Here is an 18,598-nt window from a genome sequence, read left to right on the forward strand (position 1 = left end):
ACTTCCTCTGGTGACAGTCAGTGAACCTCAAATTAAGACATGGATTAAGAGCAGTATTCTCCCATGACTGAGAGAAACTTCAGCAAAGTCAAACACTAATATACAGCCTCAGTTCTTCAACTTATAACAAACAAAAATAATCTGGAAACAAAAACTATGATCTTGAATTTGTGCTAAATATATATAGTTTTTGTTTATGTTTTTCTTTTTTACAGGTATGTCCCCTTACATTTTCATCATTCCCAAAGCAATATAGTATAGTAGTTATTTACACTGTACCAGGTAATATAAGCAGCTGAGAGATGGTTTGAAGTACACAGGCAGGTGTATACAAGTTCTATGCAAATACTATACCAATATATATGACACTTGTATATCTAAAGCTTTTGATTATCTCCTGGGTCAGTCTCCCATGACACTGAAGGATAAATGCATATATTACTAATAAGGGTAATAAAAGTAAGTCTGATTTCTTCTTTCACAAATTCCTTCACTAGGAAACTAAAGAAGTTTACAAAATAAGAAAATAAATTAGGATTCAGTTTTGAGAATCAGAGTAACATAATAACTAAATGCAAATTTTTACCAACGTGTTAAAAACATTTGCCCCATGCATCTCAGTACACTGGCTTCGTGGACTCTATAGTTGACATATCAATCTAAGGACAGGACACCAGGCTCCCTCATACAAGATTTCTCTATGTACCTCACCATATGGCTGCATTAGAACTGGCAGGTACATTTTAACTGAGCTCAAGGCTTTTATACACATATTGTTATTAGCAATTCAATCTCTTGGAAACTGTACTTCAAGCTCTTTCTGGAAGCCTGTGAGGCCTGACCAACCCCGGACGGGCAGCAGACATGAAGGGCCTTTGCATTACCTGCCTCCTTCTCAGTTTCCGACTCTTCTTCTTCCTCTTCACCTTCCTCTTCCTCTGAGCTGGAGCTGCTGGAGTCTTTGTTTTCTTCCTCTGTTTTTTGGGACTTGGGGCTTTCTTCTTCATAAAGCATCTTCTCCTTGCTAATAATTTGGAAGCAATTCAGATATGATGAGTCATTTAAGTTCACTGACAATCAGGTATATCAAAGGGAACAAATCTACAAATCTGTTTGTAGAAGCAACAGTAAAAACATGGACATCCTTATACCTATGTGTTTTCTTGGACCTTTGGTTTTCAACAGTCTAAGGTTTATTATTGATTTTAGGGTATGAGTCAAGGAGAGTTTGTCTATTCAACATACAGTTAAAGAGAACCACGAACAGCAAGGATATGATGGTAATGGGGCAGATAAACATTTTTTAAAGTCAGCAAACAAATCTTTACTGAGTTTTATTACATACCAGAAATCTTGCTAGATACTGAAACAATGGTAAAAAATAAACAAATTCTTGAGCGGAGGAAACACCCAGTGTAAGAAGGGGAGAGGACAGAACTAGGAACCTCTAGGCTAAGCTAAAAGAGATGTTGCCAATACAGTTTCTCAGTGTGAAGCATATTCATTTATTCTCAGAGCCCCCAATATCAGTGCCACCTTCCCAAAACATTTCTACACTGGAAGATCATTTTACTTAAATCAAACACAGGTTCATTTTAATATAAAAATCCTTAAGCATTGCTGGGCAGTGGTGGCACATGTCTTTAATCCCAGCACACTTGGGAGGCAGAGGCAGGGAGATCTCTGTGAGTTCAAGGCTGGCCTGGTCTATAGAGTGACTTCCAGGACAAGCTCCAAAGCTACAGAGAAATGCTGTCTCAAACAAACAAACAAACAAACAAAACCAACAATAAAAACTCCACAAAAATCCTCAAGCATCACACACAGAGAACACCAAGCACATCTTATTCCTTACATACAAGTAAGCTTGTATCTTACTTCTTGAAGAGTCCACTCTGAAACTTTCTATTCAGGTCTGACTCAATGAGCTTATTCCGCGTCTCCTTTTCACTTCGAAGCTGGAAATTGAAAAAAAATGGAAAAAAAAGGAAAGAAGTTGACTATTTGTGAAAAATCAATAGTATTGAGAAGCACCAAAATGAACCATCATTATAAAAAATAAAAATAAAAACAGGACAAAATCAAAGACAGAGAAGAGACTCCAAGAAAACGACAAGCACGCTGAGTGGTAGTAGTGCCCGCCTATAATCCCAGCACTCGGGAGGCAGAGAGAGCAGGTCTCTGAGTTCGAGGCCAGCCTGGTCTGGTTGCTCTACACATTCCAGGACAGTCAAGGATACACAAAGAAGCTCTGTCTCATAAAAACAAAGAAAAACGACAAACGCATCATCACCGTGCACCACTCCTCCTTGGAAGAAAGTAATAGATGAAAATCTTTTTCCAAAGTAGAAGTAAGAACCATGGCCTTGGAGATTCAAGAAAACTGTCCCTTCAAAATCACAAATAAAACCTTAATAGGAAAAAAATTAATAAAAAGCCTGGCTTCTGAAGGATAAGGAAACAAAAGGAACCTGGAAATATTTTTTTTAATTCACATACCAACATAAGTTGTCAATAATTCTAACAAAATCACAGGCAGATACTATATGGGAAGCAAATTATTATTTCTTCTATTAGATATATGCTATTAGAATTGGTCTGCTATTTGGATGTATATTCTAGACCAGTAGTTCTCAACCTGTCATGACTAAAACCACATTTACATTATGATTCATAACAGTACCAAAATTGCAGTTATAAAGTAGCAATGGAATAACTTTATGGTTGGGGGTCATCACAACATGAGAACTGTATTAAAGGATCACAGCATTAGGAAGGCTGAGAACCAGTGCTCTAGACAAAATATACTTATGTCCTTGGAGCCTAAAGTTATCAGAGGACAAAGAGAAATGCCATTCCCTTTAGTATAGTAAGGTTATGTATGGTGAAGCTGGGCTTGAGCGTACAAGTCTATCATACCAGTTACTAGGAAGCCTGAGACAGAAGGATTATAAACTCAGACTAGCCTGGGCTAAGAAGTGAATTGAAATGGTTGGAGGGAGATACCATTTATGCCCAAAACCAATTATGTTAGTAAAAGGGTATGGACTGTGAACTGAAATTTCTGAGACCATGAGTCAAGATAAATCTTCCCCACCCCTTACATAGTTCCTCTCAGGTACTCATCACTACAATACAAAATATATACAGGCTCCCACTCTTCTAACTTCCTGTATCAGAAAAACACCTCACTCTTCTAGACCCCACACTTCCTAAAAGAACCCACCCAATGAGTATTTATGATGGTTTGAAATGAATTCAAAGGCACAGATGAACATTCAAGACCAGGAATGCTGAGGTCATAGTTGAGGAAATCAAGCAATCCAATTTAACAATTTAGGCAATTTTATGTGCACCTACATTAGTGTAGAGGACAAGATTTTACAAAAACACAAAAACTTAACTGTGCAAAACAGAAAAAGAAAACACATGAACTATATGTTGTTTGTCTGAACTTCATGTATGTGGCTTTCTAAATGAGTCTTAAAGTAACAAGAATTCTGCTTCAGAGGCAAGAAAGATGGTTCAGTGTTGGGAGCTGTGAACCCCCAGATCCTGAATTTCTTGTAAACAACGTGTTATGCTTGCAGCTGCTCTGAGCACAAGACTCTCAGGAGTTCCTGCTGGCAAGGGAGTGGTTTCTTGTGGGTTTGGCTGGGGCATGGCTATTAGTTAAAGATTCCTATATAAGCAGCTCTGGTACACAATAAAGGGGGCATTATTGGGGCATTCTTGTTTCAAGGATGACCCGTGTCTCTGTCTGTGTGTCTTTGTGTGTTTAAATCTCCAGCCCTCTCTCCTTCTGCTCCTGATTTGGACCTTGAGATTTCTGTCCGGTGCTCCAATGTGGGTCTCTGTCTCTGTCTCCTTACATCGCCTGATGAAGGTTAATATTCAGGAGGATGCCTATATGTTTTTCTTTGGGTTCTTCTTATTTAGCTTCTCTAGGATCACTAATTATAGGCTCAATGTCCTTTATCTATGGCTAGAAACCAAATATGAGTGAGTACATCCCACGTTCCTCTTTTTGGGTCTGGCTTACAAGGAGAGAGAGCACGAGCAAGGAACTCAGGACCGCGAGGGGTGCACCCACACACTGAGACAATGGGGATGTTCTATTGGGAACTCACCAAGGCCAGCTGGCCTGGGTCTGGAAAAACCTGGGATAAAACCGGACTCTCTGAACATAGCGGACAATGAGGACTACTGAGAACTCAAGAACAATGGCAATGGGTTTTGATCCTACTGCACGTACTGGCTTTGTGGGAGCCTAGGCAGTTTGGATGCTCACCTTACTAGACCTGGATGGAGGTGGGTGGTCCTTGACTTCCCACAGGGCAGGGAACCCTGACTGCTCTTTGGGCTGAAGAGAGAGGGGGACTTGATTGGGGGAGGGGAAGGGGAATGGGAGGCGGTGGCGGGGAAGAGACAGAAATCTTTAATAAAAAAAAAAATCTCCAGGCCCTTGCCTGGCTTGCGAATGGTCCTGTAGTACAGGTGCTGCAATACAGGAGTAGTGCCGTACTGTCACGAAGTACAGGCGGGCAGTAAAGAGCACTCAATTGACTGCTCTTCCAGAGACCTGAGTTCAATTCCCAGCACCCACAACTGTCTGTAATCCCAGTTCCAGGAGATCTGACAACCTAACACCAATGTACATAAAATAAATTTAAATAAGACTATTTTTTTAATAAAAGAGTTCTGCTTCAGTAATCTAGACATGATGCCAAATGATCCTCACATTAGATTCTCTGATCTGCCACATTTCTGAGTTACATTTCTGTCCAATACTAATTTTATTCCCCTGTCCAAATTACTCATTGTCAGAAAATGTGAGCTGGTCACTCTTTACCTGTGTACCAGAGGGTGGCGGGTTCCATTCATGAGTAGCATATATATGTACCTCTTCTGCAGAGCACCAAGCAGAAAGGCAGATGAAATCAATGAAGGTTTTAAAGAAAGGAGGAAAGATAAGAGGACTGAATTCCAGATGTTTTATTGATCTGAAATAAGTATGAATCATTACTAATCAAATACTGTCCAACACCACATGACAGCTGCAGTATGACTTCATTAAGTGAGAAACACATTCCTCTCTGCAATCAACTTTTAGCTGTCTGTAGGCTATTTCATGGTAAGTAGCTCTTTACAGCATAGTTTCTTCAAACAAACTATTGACAGTCTCTGAAGGGAACAAATAACATCTGTGAAATGCAGATACATCCAGTTCAACTCTGAAGCAATGACACTGGAGCAAGAGACTGGGATACCCAGAGTAAACTGTGAACTGCTAGGAAAGCTCTGAAAGCATCAGCCAGACTTACCACATTCTGCTTCTTCTGAAGCATCTCCAAGTGCTCCACCAGACCTTCATCAGCCACATCAAATGGTGTCTGTCCCTAGCAGGACAAAGGGGCACCATGACAGATAGAAATCAGAAGCAGCAATCATGTGACTTCATCAGGGACTATTCACTATTTACTTACTTAATTTTATTCTGTGATACAAACTGAATCTCCTTTATCCAACATGCTTAGGAGCAGAGTGCTTTGGATTTTAGTGTGTGTGTGTGTGTGTGTATGTGTGTGTGTTAGGACCCAAGTATAAACACAAAATTAGTTTATATTTTACATATAGCCTAAAATGGTTTTATATAATGTTTTAAATAATTCTGTGCTTTCATGGTATGGAATTTTCCACTTGGGGTATCATATCAGTGCTCACAAAGTCTTAGATTACAAGCATTTCAGATTTCAGACTGGGTTGGAGATGCCCAGCCTATAGATGACTCCCCAATCTGCCTACTCTACATTGAGACACCTTCACATGTCACAAAAGAGACAATTTAAGAAACGGCAAAATCCTTTAACCACAGAGTTTGTTGTGCCCAACAGTAGTGAGGAAATGGTGCAGTGGCACCATTTCTAATGCTTATGGCCTCTTGACAAATAATCAAGGGGAATCCCTATTTTTACCCATTCTAAAGTGTTATTGTGATGGCAAATTCAGTCAGTGCCCTTAAAGCCTCAAAGGAAAGTTTGGGGCACACCTACACTGAAGACTAACAGGAATGATCTCCTTTTAAGGAGAGGAAGGGAGACAGGCAGGTCTCCCTTCCTTTCTTCCTTCCTTCCTTCCTTCCTTCCTTCCTTTCTTTCTTTTTAAGGCAAGGTTTCTCTGTGTAGCCTTGGCTGTCCTGGAACTCACTCTGTAGACCAGGGTGGCCTCAGACTCACAGAGATCTGCCTACCTCTGCCTCCAAGGGCTGGGGTTAAAGGTGCATGCCACCACTGCCTGGCCAGGTTATTTCTTTTAGGAAACACCAGTACAATCACATGCTCTGACCTAAAGTCTGAGAGTGAGACCTGGACTCAGGAGTCATGTGAGACAGACAAAACCATGGGTCTTGATTCTAGAAAATCAAGTGATTTGGGATGAGAGTCCCAGGGTTTCTAAGTTGTTTGATATGAGACTGGGAAGACTACTTTCAGTCAAAACTGCACAATCTTTGCCATTACAGACGTTCTTATTTTGTTTGTTTGTTTGTTTTTCAAGACAGGGTTTCTCTGTGGTTTTGGAGCCTGTCCTGGAACTAGCTCTTGTAGACCAGGCTGGCCTCGAACGCATAGAGATCCACCTGCCTCTGCCTCCCGAGAGCTGGGATTAAAGGAGTGCGCCACCACCGCCCGGCTTACAGATGTTCTTGAATGACTCCATGTGCAGAAAGCGCAGCTGTTAAAAGACTCTGAGTTGAAAAAAATTGTAAAATATTTCATATCTCACCACAGACAGGACATTAGGTTTCTCAAAGTTCATTTGTTGTCAAGAGCAGATATCTTTTTCATTTCCTTTTGTCTTAGGGGCTTCAACACAAGTAGAACCAGATGACATGGTTGGTGGACTTTTATTTTACCGAGCAAATGTACTTCTTATTATATTGATAACAAGCAGCGAGGCAAGGAGGAAGAGGACAACACAGCCACAGTGGTGCACATCCCCCAGAACAGCCAACTGGATACTGAACAGAGACTTTAAGCCTACGCCAGGCACCCAGCCACCTGATCTCATTGCCCTTTTAGAGGTTCAGACTCACTAACCAGTTTGTTCCGGATATCCATGTCACAGAGTGCTTCTGCCAAGATGGAACAAGCCTCTTTCACTCCCCAGTGTGCTGCAGCATGAAGAGGAGTCCAGCCATCATGATCCTGAACATTGAGTTCATAGCCAGCCTGAATTAAAAGTCTAGAAGGAAACCCAAAAGGTACATTTACACCCTTGATTTTATAGTGTTCTACTAAATAAGCTACCACTCCACTAATGCTTCAGTTGCGGGATGACTTCCAGGCATCCTGTGATCCCTTCGTTCCTCTAAGGAGCAGCCTGCAATTCCTATAGCTACGTCACACCAATTACAACCTTCACTGTACCTCTCTGTAAGATCATCCCTATGGCATTCCTTACACATGGCCATGTCACACTATGCATGTGACTTAGTTTTTGTCAACCTGACATAAACATGAATTATCTAGTCAGAGAGAACCTCAACTAAAGACTTGCCTCTACCAGATTGGCCTATGAATGTCTACAGGGCATTTTCTTAATTGCTAATGATGGGGAGGGCCAACTCACTGTGGTCAGTGCACCTCTAGGCAGGTGGGCCTGAACTATATGAGCCAAGTAGCTGAGTAAACTACAGGAAGCAGGTCAGTAAGAGCCTTCTCTCCTGCCTCTGGTCTTGTTTGAATTGTTGCCCTGACTTCCTTCCCTTAGTGATGGACTGCTCTCAGAACATATAAGCCAATAAGCTTTTTCCTTCCTAATATTGCTTTATTCATGATGTTTGTTATAGCAACAGAAAACAACATATGCCATACACAAGGAATACATAGAATAGTCTGCACCCAAGATTAACTAAAACCTAATCAATTAGCCAACTTACACAACTCTATTACAGGGTATACTCTGCATTTTCCAGTTCAGAAAGGAATTCACATATAAAATGAGAACTCAAATATCTCTAGGATATTTTACCAATGAGTTTTGTAAATGACCTTTATAGGACATGACTGTTTTCTGTAAAATCCCATACCTCCAATTCTTAAAATACCCACAGAGAATTCTAGCTAAGCTAGCTATAAAACTACAGACTAACTTGCATCCATGTTATATGTAAGAGGAAAAATGTGATTCCTAAAGCCCAAATTGTACTGTGCTATCCTTTCAAGAACTGAGCAGCACATGACTACCATGTTCAGGCAGAAGGAGAAAAAACACCAACACACTACCATACCTACTAGGAAGGGTGTATTAGGTAGCATGTGAACACTGGAAGAGTCTAGCAACAACTGTACACATAGTGTCATTAGCTCCCCTGCATGCTGGAACTCTTATCAACACTAATCACCAGGAGTCACATAAAGCATGACTATAAGAAAAGTGACAAGTAAAAGAGTAGAGTCTAGCTCTCATTCGCTGCTTTTTTAAATTGATTCATGTGATGTGCTGTGCATGCAAGTATATCTGTGTGTAAGGGTACACACATGCCACTATGCACAAGTTGAGGTCAGAGGACAACTTGGAGGAATCAGTTCTCTCTTTCTAGCACACAGGGGACTGAACTTAAGGCATCATTTGGCAGCAGATGTTCTTACCCATGGAGTCAAGTGTATGTGCACATGCGCACGTGTACACACACACACACACACACACACACACACACACACACACACACCTAATTCTCATATGAAAACTGGATACTGCATACTCAAGATCTATAATTGATCTAATGAGCCCAGAAACTGTCTAATTCAGAACCACAAGGGTCACACATCTGTACAGTCAAAGAAAGGAGGTTTCTGGATAACATCACAGATCTGAGAGAGGTCTTCCCATGCCATGGTGCCTAAAGTCTGCATGTACCTGAGGAAGAGGGACTGTAAGAGGAAGGGAGACCACCCATTAAGGAACACCAACCAGCAACGTATGAGGCAAATTTGCAAGGCAAGAGAAAATCAACAGCAAGAAAATACAACACAGTTAAAAAGATAAGAGCTTTTGCTTCTAAAATCCATCTCTTTTTCTCCCAGTAGGCCCAGCTCCACACCTGAGAACTTCAGAGTAACCCTTGGCAGCAGCTACATGCAGGGCTGTGGCCCCTGAGCGAGCCTGCCTCACATCTTCTATTTTCCCGCTGTTGAGCCACTGGCGGGCGTCTTGCAGCATCTGTTGTTCTTCTTCCTTTCTTGACTGCTCTAGGTCAACGCCTGAAGAAGCCAGACACCAGACAGCAGTGTTACTAAAGCCCCCCTGTGTCTGACAGGGTATTTCCTTTAGATTCAAAACATACAGATATTACCACAGATAACACTTTTCTCATTAAGCTGATAACTGATTCAATTGAAAGTAATGCATTTGTATTACAAAATTAGCAATGCTAAATAGCTAGGCTAACCACTATGTGGTACATACACATTCATGAAGGGAACATACCTAACACTGTTTTCAAGAGAACATAAAATCAGATCGGATATTATTTTTACTTACAATATTTGCATGAAACTATAAATACCAAAGTTCTTTAACGTGTTATATGACCTTTGTTTCCCAACAATCCTGTGGGAAACTATAATAGCTATTACTAGCCTCACTTGCCATATGAGGGAGCAAACACAGAAAGGCTGAGTGCTTTTGTGTGTGGTCACAAACACATCAGTGGCAGAGCTGCCAGTAGAACTCCTTGATGCACTTGGCTCTTGTCCACTCACTACACTGCAAGATTGCCATTTCATTTCATTTCAGGTAGGCTATACTGTGGGAAAGGGCACTCCTCCCAAAGCTCATTTCCACATGCACTTGTACATACTTATCTGAAGCTACATAGAGCAACCCAGCGATTACCAAGTTATCTAAAGTCAACTAGAGTCTGTTTTTAAGGCAATGTAGATTTTGTTTCCCTTGCAATCATTTGGAGGTACTCTAAGAGTTCTTCCTTTTATCCATCAACTTTCCAATATCTAGGCCAGTAAAGAAGGGCCTTAAGAAAGGACATTCTTCATTATACAAAACAATGAAATGTTCAGAATACAAACACACCCGTTCAGAAGGTTCCATACTCATGAGCATACTTTATCTGTGCTTTCAGTCTCCTTTGCGGCTCCTAAATAAGAAGCCATGAAGTGCTGAAGACCTGTCTGTCTGGGGAGATGCACAGGGTGAAGAGGAAGCTATTTAGACCCAGTAAGAGCTATCAGTGCTGCCAAGCAAAGCAGACATACAAATGCTTGCTTCAGCAAAGCATTAAGAGGAGTCAGCAATAAAAAAGAGTAGATTCTTAAACTAAAATATACTTATAAATTTGTAAACTGTAAAACATTTTAGGAGACCGAATGGGAGTTGAAAAGATCGCTCGTTGGTTAAGAGCACTGGCTGTTCTTCCAGAAGCCCTGAGTTCAATTCTCAGCACCCACATGGTGGCTCACAACCATCTGTAACTGTAGCCCTATGGGCTCTAATGCCCTCTTCTGGTGTGCAGAGGTACATGCAGACAAAACATTCATACACATAAAATAAATAAATCTTTCTTAAAAATGTATTTTAGGAGGTAAAATGAATAGGATGAGAGGATAAACTTAGTATAAAAATTTTAATTTAGTAAGGCACAGAACCACATATGAACTTTAGTAATAGCATGACCTGGAATAACCATCACTTAAAGCAGGCTTAACATGCTTTCTATAAAAAGTGAGACACTTAGCCGGGCGATGGTGGCGCACGCCTTTAATCCCAGCACTCGGGAGGCAGAGGCAGGCGGATCTCTGTGAGTTTGAGACCAGCCTGGTCTACAGAGCTAGTTCCAGGACAGGCTCCAAAGCCACAGAGAAACCCTGTCTTGAAAAACAAACAAAAAAAAAAAGTGAGACACTTAATGTTTCCTTGCAGATTTGACAGCCCTACAGTCTACCATTACTACTCAGCTCTGCTGATACAGCACAGGCAGCTTTGGAGAATAAACAAGCAAGTGTGGCCAGTCTTGGCCCTAACTGTTCTAAAGGACACTAAAGCTTTGGAAATAACTTCTGGCTATTTAGAAGAGTCTCCTCTATCTCTGATCACTACAGATCCCATCCAGAGTTTTATGACAGTTTCAACAAAATCCAAAACTTGCTGTCCATAGTTAGCCAATAACTTTAAATTGAAAAAATTTCTAAAGCTAGGTGCGGTGGTGCTGGCCTGTAATACTGGTAGGGAGAAAAGAGATTTGAGGCATCTGTCCACCAACAGCCTGGGCAATACTGTGTATAAAAACAAAACAAAATGGCTTTAAGGTGTTTAATAGGAGAACCCTGCTTTATGCCCTGAAATGAGTTTCTTCTAAAACTACAAAATAGGAACATATTTTTAGAATATATTCTTCTAAGATAGGTTCCTTATCTCAGGAAACAACTAAAACCAGGTATGGTGGCTCACACCCGCAATCTAAACTCAGGGAGGCAAAGGCAAGAGGAGACAGCTGAAAATCCAAGGACAGTCCAAGCCACAGATTGAGCTCAGGGCATGTGGGGCTATGAAGTAAGACCCTGTCTCTCAAAACTGCAAACAAAAGAAACTATCAGAACAGTTTCCATGGTTACTGTGGCTAAAGATCCTTTCAGCGGTTTTAATAAAGAGCTTTCAGTACCACTGTGTAGCTCTCAAAGGGAAAGGACACAAAGTCACAAAATGGATTCAGCCACACTGGATTCCAGCCTTTCTTCAGACTATCCGGTGAGAATACAATGTACACGCACAAAAAGAACAGTCCACAATCCTCCTCAGGTCACTCCTAACTCCAAGATCAGTCAGTACACAACCTTAGAATAGCAAAGACAAGGAAAGCCTGGTCAGCCTTTGGGCATGTGGCCTATGCTTGTATGAGTTATTAAGAGATTGATGACGAATGCGGCACAGACAGATTTAATCCTGCCCTGTCACATGATAAGGAAGAAGGATTATGTTCCCTAAGGGGCAGTGTGAGAGCCTCTCTAACCACCCAGTCTCCTAGGTTACCTTGCTTCTTTACTTGTTCCAGAAGAAGGTCTTTCATGGCTGGCTCTTCTGCAAGATCAGAAGGAACTTCACCCTCGCTGTTCACAATTCCCACACTGGCTCCATGGCTAATAAAATACCTGTGTGACAAAATCAAAATTATCTCTGTCAATCTGATATCAGTTTGTACTGTGTCTTGAGTTCAATGTACAGCAAGGCATATTTGGGGGTTTTAAACATGATAAAGACGAGGTGTTTTGTTACTAATTTATTATTAATTTCATACCCTAATAGCCTTCAATAATTAGGACTATAGGTTTCACCATTTCCCAACAAGACTAATGTTTTCTTACATATCCATATTTACTTACTCATTTTTTTGATATAACCAAATCAAAAAGATTTTGTACATACACATACACCTAATAATTGGCATATGCCAATTCTTTCACTTCTAAAAATACTAAGTCTTTCTAAATACTATAAGGAGCAGGGTAGGGTGGGGTATTTGTCCAAGCCTGTAATATAGTATTCAGGATGTTGAGGCAGGAGCCTGGGCTACACGCTGAGTTTAAGACTAATCGAGACTATAAAGTGAAACCTTGCTTTAGTAAAGTAAAAGAGGGTAGGCATTCAGCCTTTACTCATACAGCCTAGGATCCAAATAAATTTTCAAAAAGACTTACTATACTTCCAGTATTAAAAGTAAGAAAATTAAAAAGCTATGTAAATAAGGAGTTCTCATGAAAATTTGTTTGCAGTGCCAAAGTGAAATTTGCTTAGTAATGTAGGTGTGAAAACTGAGAAATAAAATATATATTTAGAATTTGCATGAGTTTAACTTCCATAATAAGTCATCTATATGAATCTACATTCATAAAGGAAATTAAATTACTGATGAAACATTTAAAATGCAAAGCAGATTCTGAATCTACACAGAATATGTATCTTGAAGGAAAAGGGGCTGATAATTTCAATACTTTATCTGTATCTTTTAATTTTCAAAGTGCTTTGTCTCTAACTGTCTCTCTCTCACACACATACATACGCACACAAACACATGTACGCACACAAATCAATCTTAAATAAAACTATGATAAAGGCTTACTCCTTAAGAAACTGAGGTTCCTAACACCAATTGTGGGGGAGAGGGCACTTGCTGACAAATCCAATCACTTGAGTTCAGTCCCTAATGTGGAGGCTGGAGAGATGGCTCACAAGTTAAGAACACTGACTGCTCTGCCAGAAGATCCAGGTTCAGTTCCCAGCACCTACATGGCAGCTCACAACTGTCTGTAATTCTAGTTCTAGGGTATCCAATGCTCTCGTACACACAGGCAAAACACCAATGCAAATAAAATAAAAAATATTTTTAAAAAATCACTATATGTATGGCCCATGTACTTCAGAGTTGGCAAAGAAGAAAAAAATCAACAAAAATTATATTAAAAGCATAACATTGCTTTCTCGGTGCCTAGTATCCTGGCATAATAAGGCCTCAATAAATGTTGATAAATCACCTCCACATATACACAGCTGTGGTGAACTGAGTAAGAATGACCCCTATAGGCTCATAGATGAACTGACTACTTGGTCACCGGGGAGTGGCACATTAAAAGGATTCGGAGGTGTGCCCTTGTTGGAAGAAATGTGTCACTGGGAATGGGCTTTGAGGTTTCAGATGCTCAAGCCAAGCCTCAAGTCTCTCCCTCTTCCTGCTGCCTGCAGATCCAAGTGTAGAACTCTCAGCTACTTCTCCATATCTGCCTGCATGCTGCCACACTTCCTGCCATGATGATAATAGACTAAACCTCTGAACTGTAAGCTAGCCCCAATTAAATGTTTTCCTGTATAAGAGTTGCTGTGGTCATGGTGTCTCTTCACAACAGAACACTGCCTAAGACACAGCTCAATGGCATTTCCTCCCTCAGAGACCCAGAGAAAGACACCTTACTCAACTCTAAAGTTAATGCCCTCTATCCATATATTTAAATCTATCAAGTGCCACCACTGTATCCAATTATTCCCTCATTACTCCATAGTTGATAGTTTTTCTTTTCTGGTTTCTTCCTCTCAAGCCAAATAAGCATTCAACCAAATGTCCTGTATCATGCAAAAAAAATCAATATACAAATAGTATACATAATAAGCACACAATAAATACTGGTTGAACTGAAATATATATTATAATCAAACCCAACCAGTATTAGTTCTTGCAACCCCCAACTCCTTCACACTCAGCTCTGCTCCTTAGGGAGAGATATTTCATCCAAGTAAATAGATCAAACTCCCTTCTTTTTTCTCTTGTAAATACCTTTCACATCTTTCAAGGTCCATTTCAAACTCTTTTGCTTCAAGAATCTTGCCTGGCCAGGCAGTGGTGGTGCACACCTTTAATCCCAGTACTTGGGGGCAAAGGCAGGCAGAATTCAAAGACAGCTTGATCTACAGTTGCACCTCTTCCATAGCAGACACTATCTTGATGCTTTAGTCTTTTCTTGGCATTCTATTAACGCTGCTTAAACTAAATATCTTGGTCTCCATTCTAACATCTCTTCCTGGGTCAGGTTACATGGGCTGCCACTTTTCCCTTTCTGATCTGTTCAAAGTCTAATGATGAAGAAAAATGGCTTCTACCAAGGAACACCGCTTTCCATTTTTCCACATCTCCTCAGTTCACAGTAGAAACATAAAGAGCTTTAACACTGCACGTGTACTGGATGAGCGTAAACATCAGCATATGAACTAGAAAGCAGCAGGACACAGGAAAAGCCTGCTGTCTAGATGCTTAGAATTGCTATTAGTTCCACATATGTCCCTTGAAAGCCTAGCTGAGCACTGATAAAAGGTATTTTGCTACTATTTCCTAACACGTATTTATTAATGCATTTATCTATGTGCACATGAGCATGCTGTGGAACATACAAGAAGGTCAAATGACAACTTGCAGGAATCAGTTTTTTCATTTCGCCATGTGAGTTCCAAGGATCAAACCCCCTGCTCAGATTTGATGGCAACTGCCTTTACCTGTTGAGTCATTTCACTGGGTCCCTTCGCTAATCTTTAATGGAAAAAAAGTACAGAAAAAAATGTGTTTTTAAAAGATCTCGAAATAAGTTAGCATTGCAATAAACTCTCAGTCATGCTAAATGTTTGGGTCAATCTGCTGCTTCTTAATTAAACACCATTAGGAATAATCTAGCAAACTAGTACTCTATTTAAACTCAAAATTAGAAAAAAACAAACTAAATACACAGAGAGGGGGTGGGGGGCAAGGCAGAAAGGATCACCAAGGAAGATGAAATAAAATGGCTATGGGTTTCTCCTGGAAAAAAAAAAGCCAGTTTCTCTGTCCTTCACCAATTATCCTAGAAATAAGTTTAAGGTGTAAGTTCTTCAAGACACAAACATGCCAGTGTGGAGTTGGCACACATGTGTGACCCCAGCACTTGGGCTACTGAGGCAGAAAGATTGAAGTTCATGGGTTGTCTGGGCTCCATTAAGCCCACAGTCAGCCAGAGCTACACAGTGATACCCTGTCTCTAATTAATTTTTAAAATACTTTTATTATTTCGTGTGTATGGGTGTTTTGTCCCAACGATTGTCTGTGCACTACATGTGTGCACAGTCCTTGGAGAACAGAAGAGGATACCAGGTCCCCTGGGACTGTAGTTAAGAAAGGGTAGTAGGTGGCTATGTGAATGCTGCAGATCCAACCCAGGTCCTACAGAAGAGCAGCCAGGACTCTTAATGCTGAGCCATTAAATAATCATGTTATTTCCCTGATCTGTCATATAAAAAATATTAAAAATAAGGAGAGTAAAATAAAAACTTATCTGGGGGCAGATGGCTCAGGGGTTAAGAGTACTGACTGCTCTTCCAGAGGACCCAGGTTCAATTACCAGCACCCATATGGAAGGTCACACCTGTCTGTAACTCCAGTTTCAGGGGACCTGATACCCCTAGCAAAAACAGCAGTGCATATAAAAATAAAATAACTTATCTAATGATAATGTGTATATTCCAAGGTAAACTAAAGCATGCCATCTCTACCTCCACCCACATCTGCAGTGGATTCCAGACTGGATCAGCTCACTATGCTCAGACATGAATATGTATAAGTTGTGATGGTCACTGATAAACTTACTTCATTCAAGGTCATAGTCCACAAAAGGCATTACAATAATTATCTCTATTCAGCTTTCCCAAAAGACAACACCACCTATATTACTCTCTAAGACTCAGCTGGTCTTAGATAATTTAGAAAGAAAGAAATGGATAAAAAAAAACTAAATTCTTGAATGTAATGAGATTTTGTAGCTCAATCACAAACATTCCACCTAAACTCATATTCAAGTACGAATAATGAGAAGCCAGTATGCCTTGCATTTCTTTTTTTTTTTTTTTTTTTTTTGGTTTTTCGAGACAGGGTTTCTCTGTGGTATTGGAGCCTGTCCTGGAACTAGCTCTTGTAGACCAGGCTGGTCTCGAACTCACAGAGATCCGCCTGCCTCTGCCTCCCGAGTGCTGGGATTAAAGGCATGCGCCACCACCGCCCGGCTGCCTTGCATTTCTTAAATGTTGTAAGTCCAAAGTGGATGAAGAAGTCATCCTCAGTCCCAGGCATCGGAACATTGACATTAGTGAGTACAATACAGAATCAGAGCCTTTTCTATATGAGCCTGAAATGGAGGCAGCCTAGGTGACAAAGAGGTTACAGATCCATACTAACTTAGAACAAAGGAAACTACAATCCAGTGGTCTTGGCTTTCGGGCCAACAGCCCTGTCCAACACCCGCACTGATGTCTCATTTGTCTCTACACTGATACTTCTCTAAGGAAACCCAGCCACTCAGCGATCTCCAGATAACCTGGGCAAAAGCAGTTACTAGACCTCCACATGACTGCCTGATGTTTGCTGAATAAGAAAAAAATGTGCTAGCTGCAGTTGTATCATTGGAAAGGACTTATTCAATTTGATTTTCAAAAAAGATCATAGACTATCCTGATTAGATTTACTTATTAATCTAAATTTGCCCTGCAAATTTTAAAGATGTTTCAACTGCCAAAGTTTCTTTCTTAACTAGAAATAAAATTCCTGATCATTCTTTCATATAACAGAAACTTATTTTGTGCTTCTCATATAGTAGGTACCAGGTGATCAAGACTCTTCTGCTCTAGAGAGGACAGTCTGCCCCCGGAGGACAGCAGCTACTAACATGTTAAACATAGTCATTCAACCAATGTGGAGAACACATGCCAATCACTACCTTGCCTTGGTCCTATGTGTTCGGACTCATAATTTACTGCAATAATACTTGTAAAAACAAACAAAACAGATTTATAGAAAAGTCCAAAGGAAAAAAATCTACAATTGACATGCATGTTTTCTGCTATTCAAAATTAACCAGACAGTGCACCAGGCTGGTGCTGTCTCTGAATAGCCCGGCAAATATGAATTACACAAAAACAAAAGCAAACAAAATTGGAAGTAAGAACTGTGCATTTAGTAAGGATACAAAACACTGTGTCAACTAGTTCTTAATAGTCAATTTTCTGTTTGTAAATTAGAGAGATTATAATTCTTTGTAAAATTCAAGTTTTGATGAGCAGAGGAGTTTGCACCAAACCCACAACAGATGCTCACTCACTCTGCTATGTTGAGATAACCACAGGAAGCTGCCGCATGAAGAGGTGTCCAGCCCTCGTTGTCTTGCTGGTTTACATTGGCTCTGTTCTCCACCAGAAACTTCACCATGTCCAAATTTTCATCAATACAGGCCTGAAAAGAAAAGCCCATTGATTCATTCAACAAGTATTTATTGAGTTCTATTACATACCAAACACTGCTCTGGACAATGACACTGGTCAGTAGTTCTGATACTTACTTACTTACTTTATTTATTTATTTATTTATTTATTTATTTATTTATTTATTTATTTGTTTGTTTATTTATTTATTTATTTTTCCTAGTAAATGTCTGAAGTATGACTTCCAAACTTAGAAATACTATTAGATATTAATATTATTTACAGTACTAAGAGTATTAATGGGGTTAACTGTGAAATGACTTCTACAGTGCTGTAAATGGAAGCTACCTTAGTATATTTTATTATAAAAAGAAAAGTGTGTTAAAAATGTTTTCATACGTTTTTCTAAAAGGCTTCAAATGATATGGGAAAGTATATTTGTAGTTGCACATAAAGTTCAAGACTAACTTACAATACATGAGAACCACCATAAAAAAAGCAAAAAACAAAATTATCACTATTGAAGTTTTGATATACTGTCTAAGAACAACTCCCATAACTGACTGCACTGTTGATTGAAATACCCTTTCTTCATATACTTCAATAAAAATGTTACAACCGTCTGAGTGCAGACATTGAGGGGGGTAGAGATTAGGCAGAACAAGAATCTCTGAATTACTTTGAATAAACTCTGCAAACGAGTCTCCATTCCCTCTAGGAAGTAAAGGACAAAACTGTTAAAAGCGTTAGCATTTGCAGTAAGACAGACTGCAGGATTCTGCTGATGCACATAGTCTTGAACAGGGGTACCTAACCACAGTGT

At 40.0% G+C, this 18,598-nt stretch overlaps 1 protein-coding gene across 3 annotated transcripts in view; it reads right to left on the reverse strand.

The window, feature by feature from the left end:
• The window catches only part of Ppp1r12b (protein phosphatase 1 regulatory subunit 12B), a 215,841-nt gene that overhangs the window by 146,640 nt on the left and 50,603 nt on the right, over positions 1-18,598 (reverse strand). For all 3 annotated transcript variants that reach the window (XR_012912055.1, XM_075988054.1, XM_075988055.1), the window contains exons 2-8: positions 17,676-17,806; positions 12,046-12,164; positions 9,104-9,263; positions 7,098-7,242; positions 5,325-5,399; positions 1,879-1,958; positions 885-1,024 (exon numbers count right to left, since the gene is read on the reverse strand). Coding sequence is in view for 2 of the 3 variants with exons in the window: in XM_075988054.1 (XP_075844169.1) it covers positions 885-1,024; positions 1,879-1,958; positions 5,325-5,399; positions 7,098-7,242; positions 9,104-9,263; positions 12,046-12,164; positions 17,676-17,806 (850 nt within the window). In the remaining variant the exon portion in view is untranslated. The remainder of the gene's footprint in view (positions 1-884; positions 1,025-1,878; positions 1,959-5,324; positions 5,400-7,097; positions 7,243-9,103; positions 9,264-12,045; positions 12,165-17,675; positions 17,807-18,598) is intronic.

This window comes from Microtus pennsylvanicus, chromosome 10 (genome assembly GCF_037038515.1).
Source record: "Microtus pennsylvanicus isolate mMicPen1 chromosome 10, mMicPen1.hap1, whole genome shotgun sequence".
Taxonomy (NCBI): Eukaryota; Metazoa; Chordata; class Mammalia; order Rodentia; family Cricetidae; genus Microtus; species Microtus pennsylvanicus.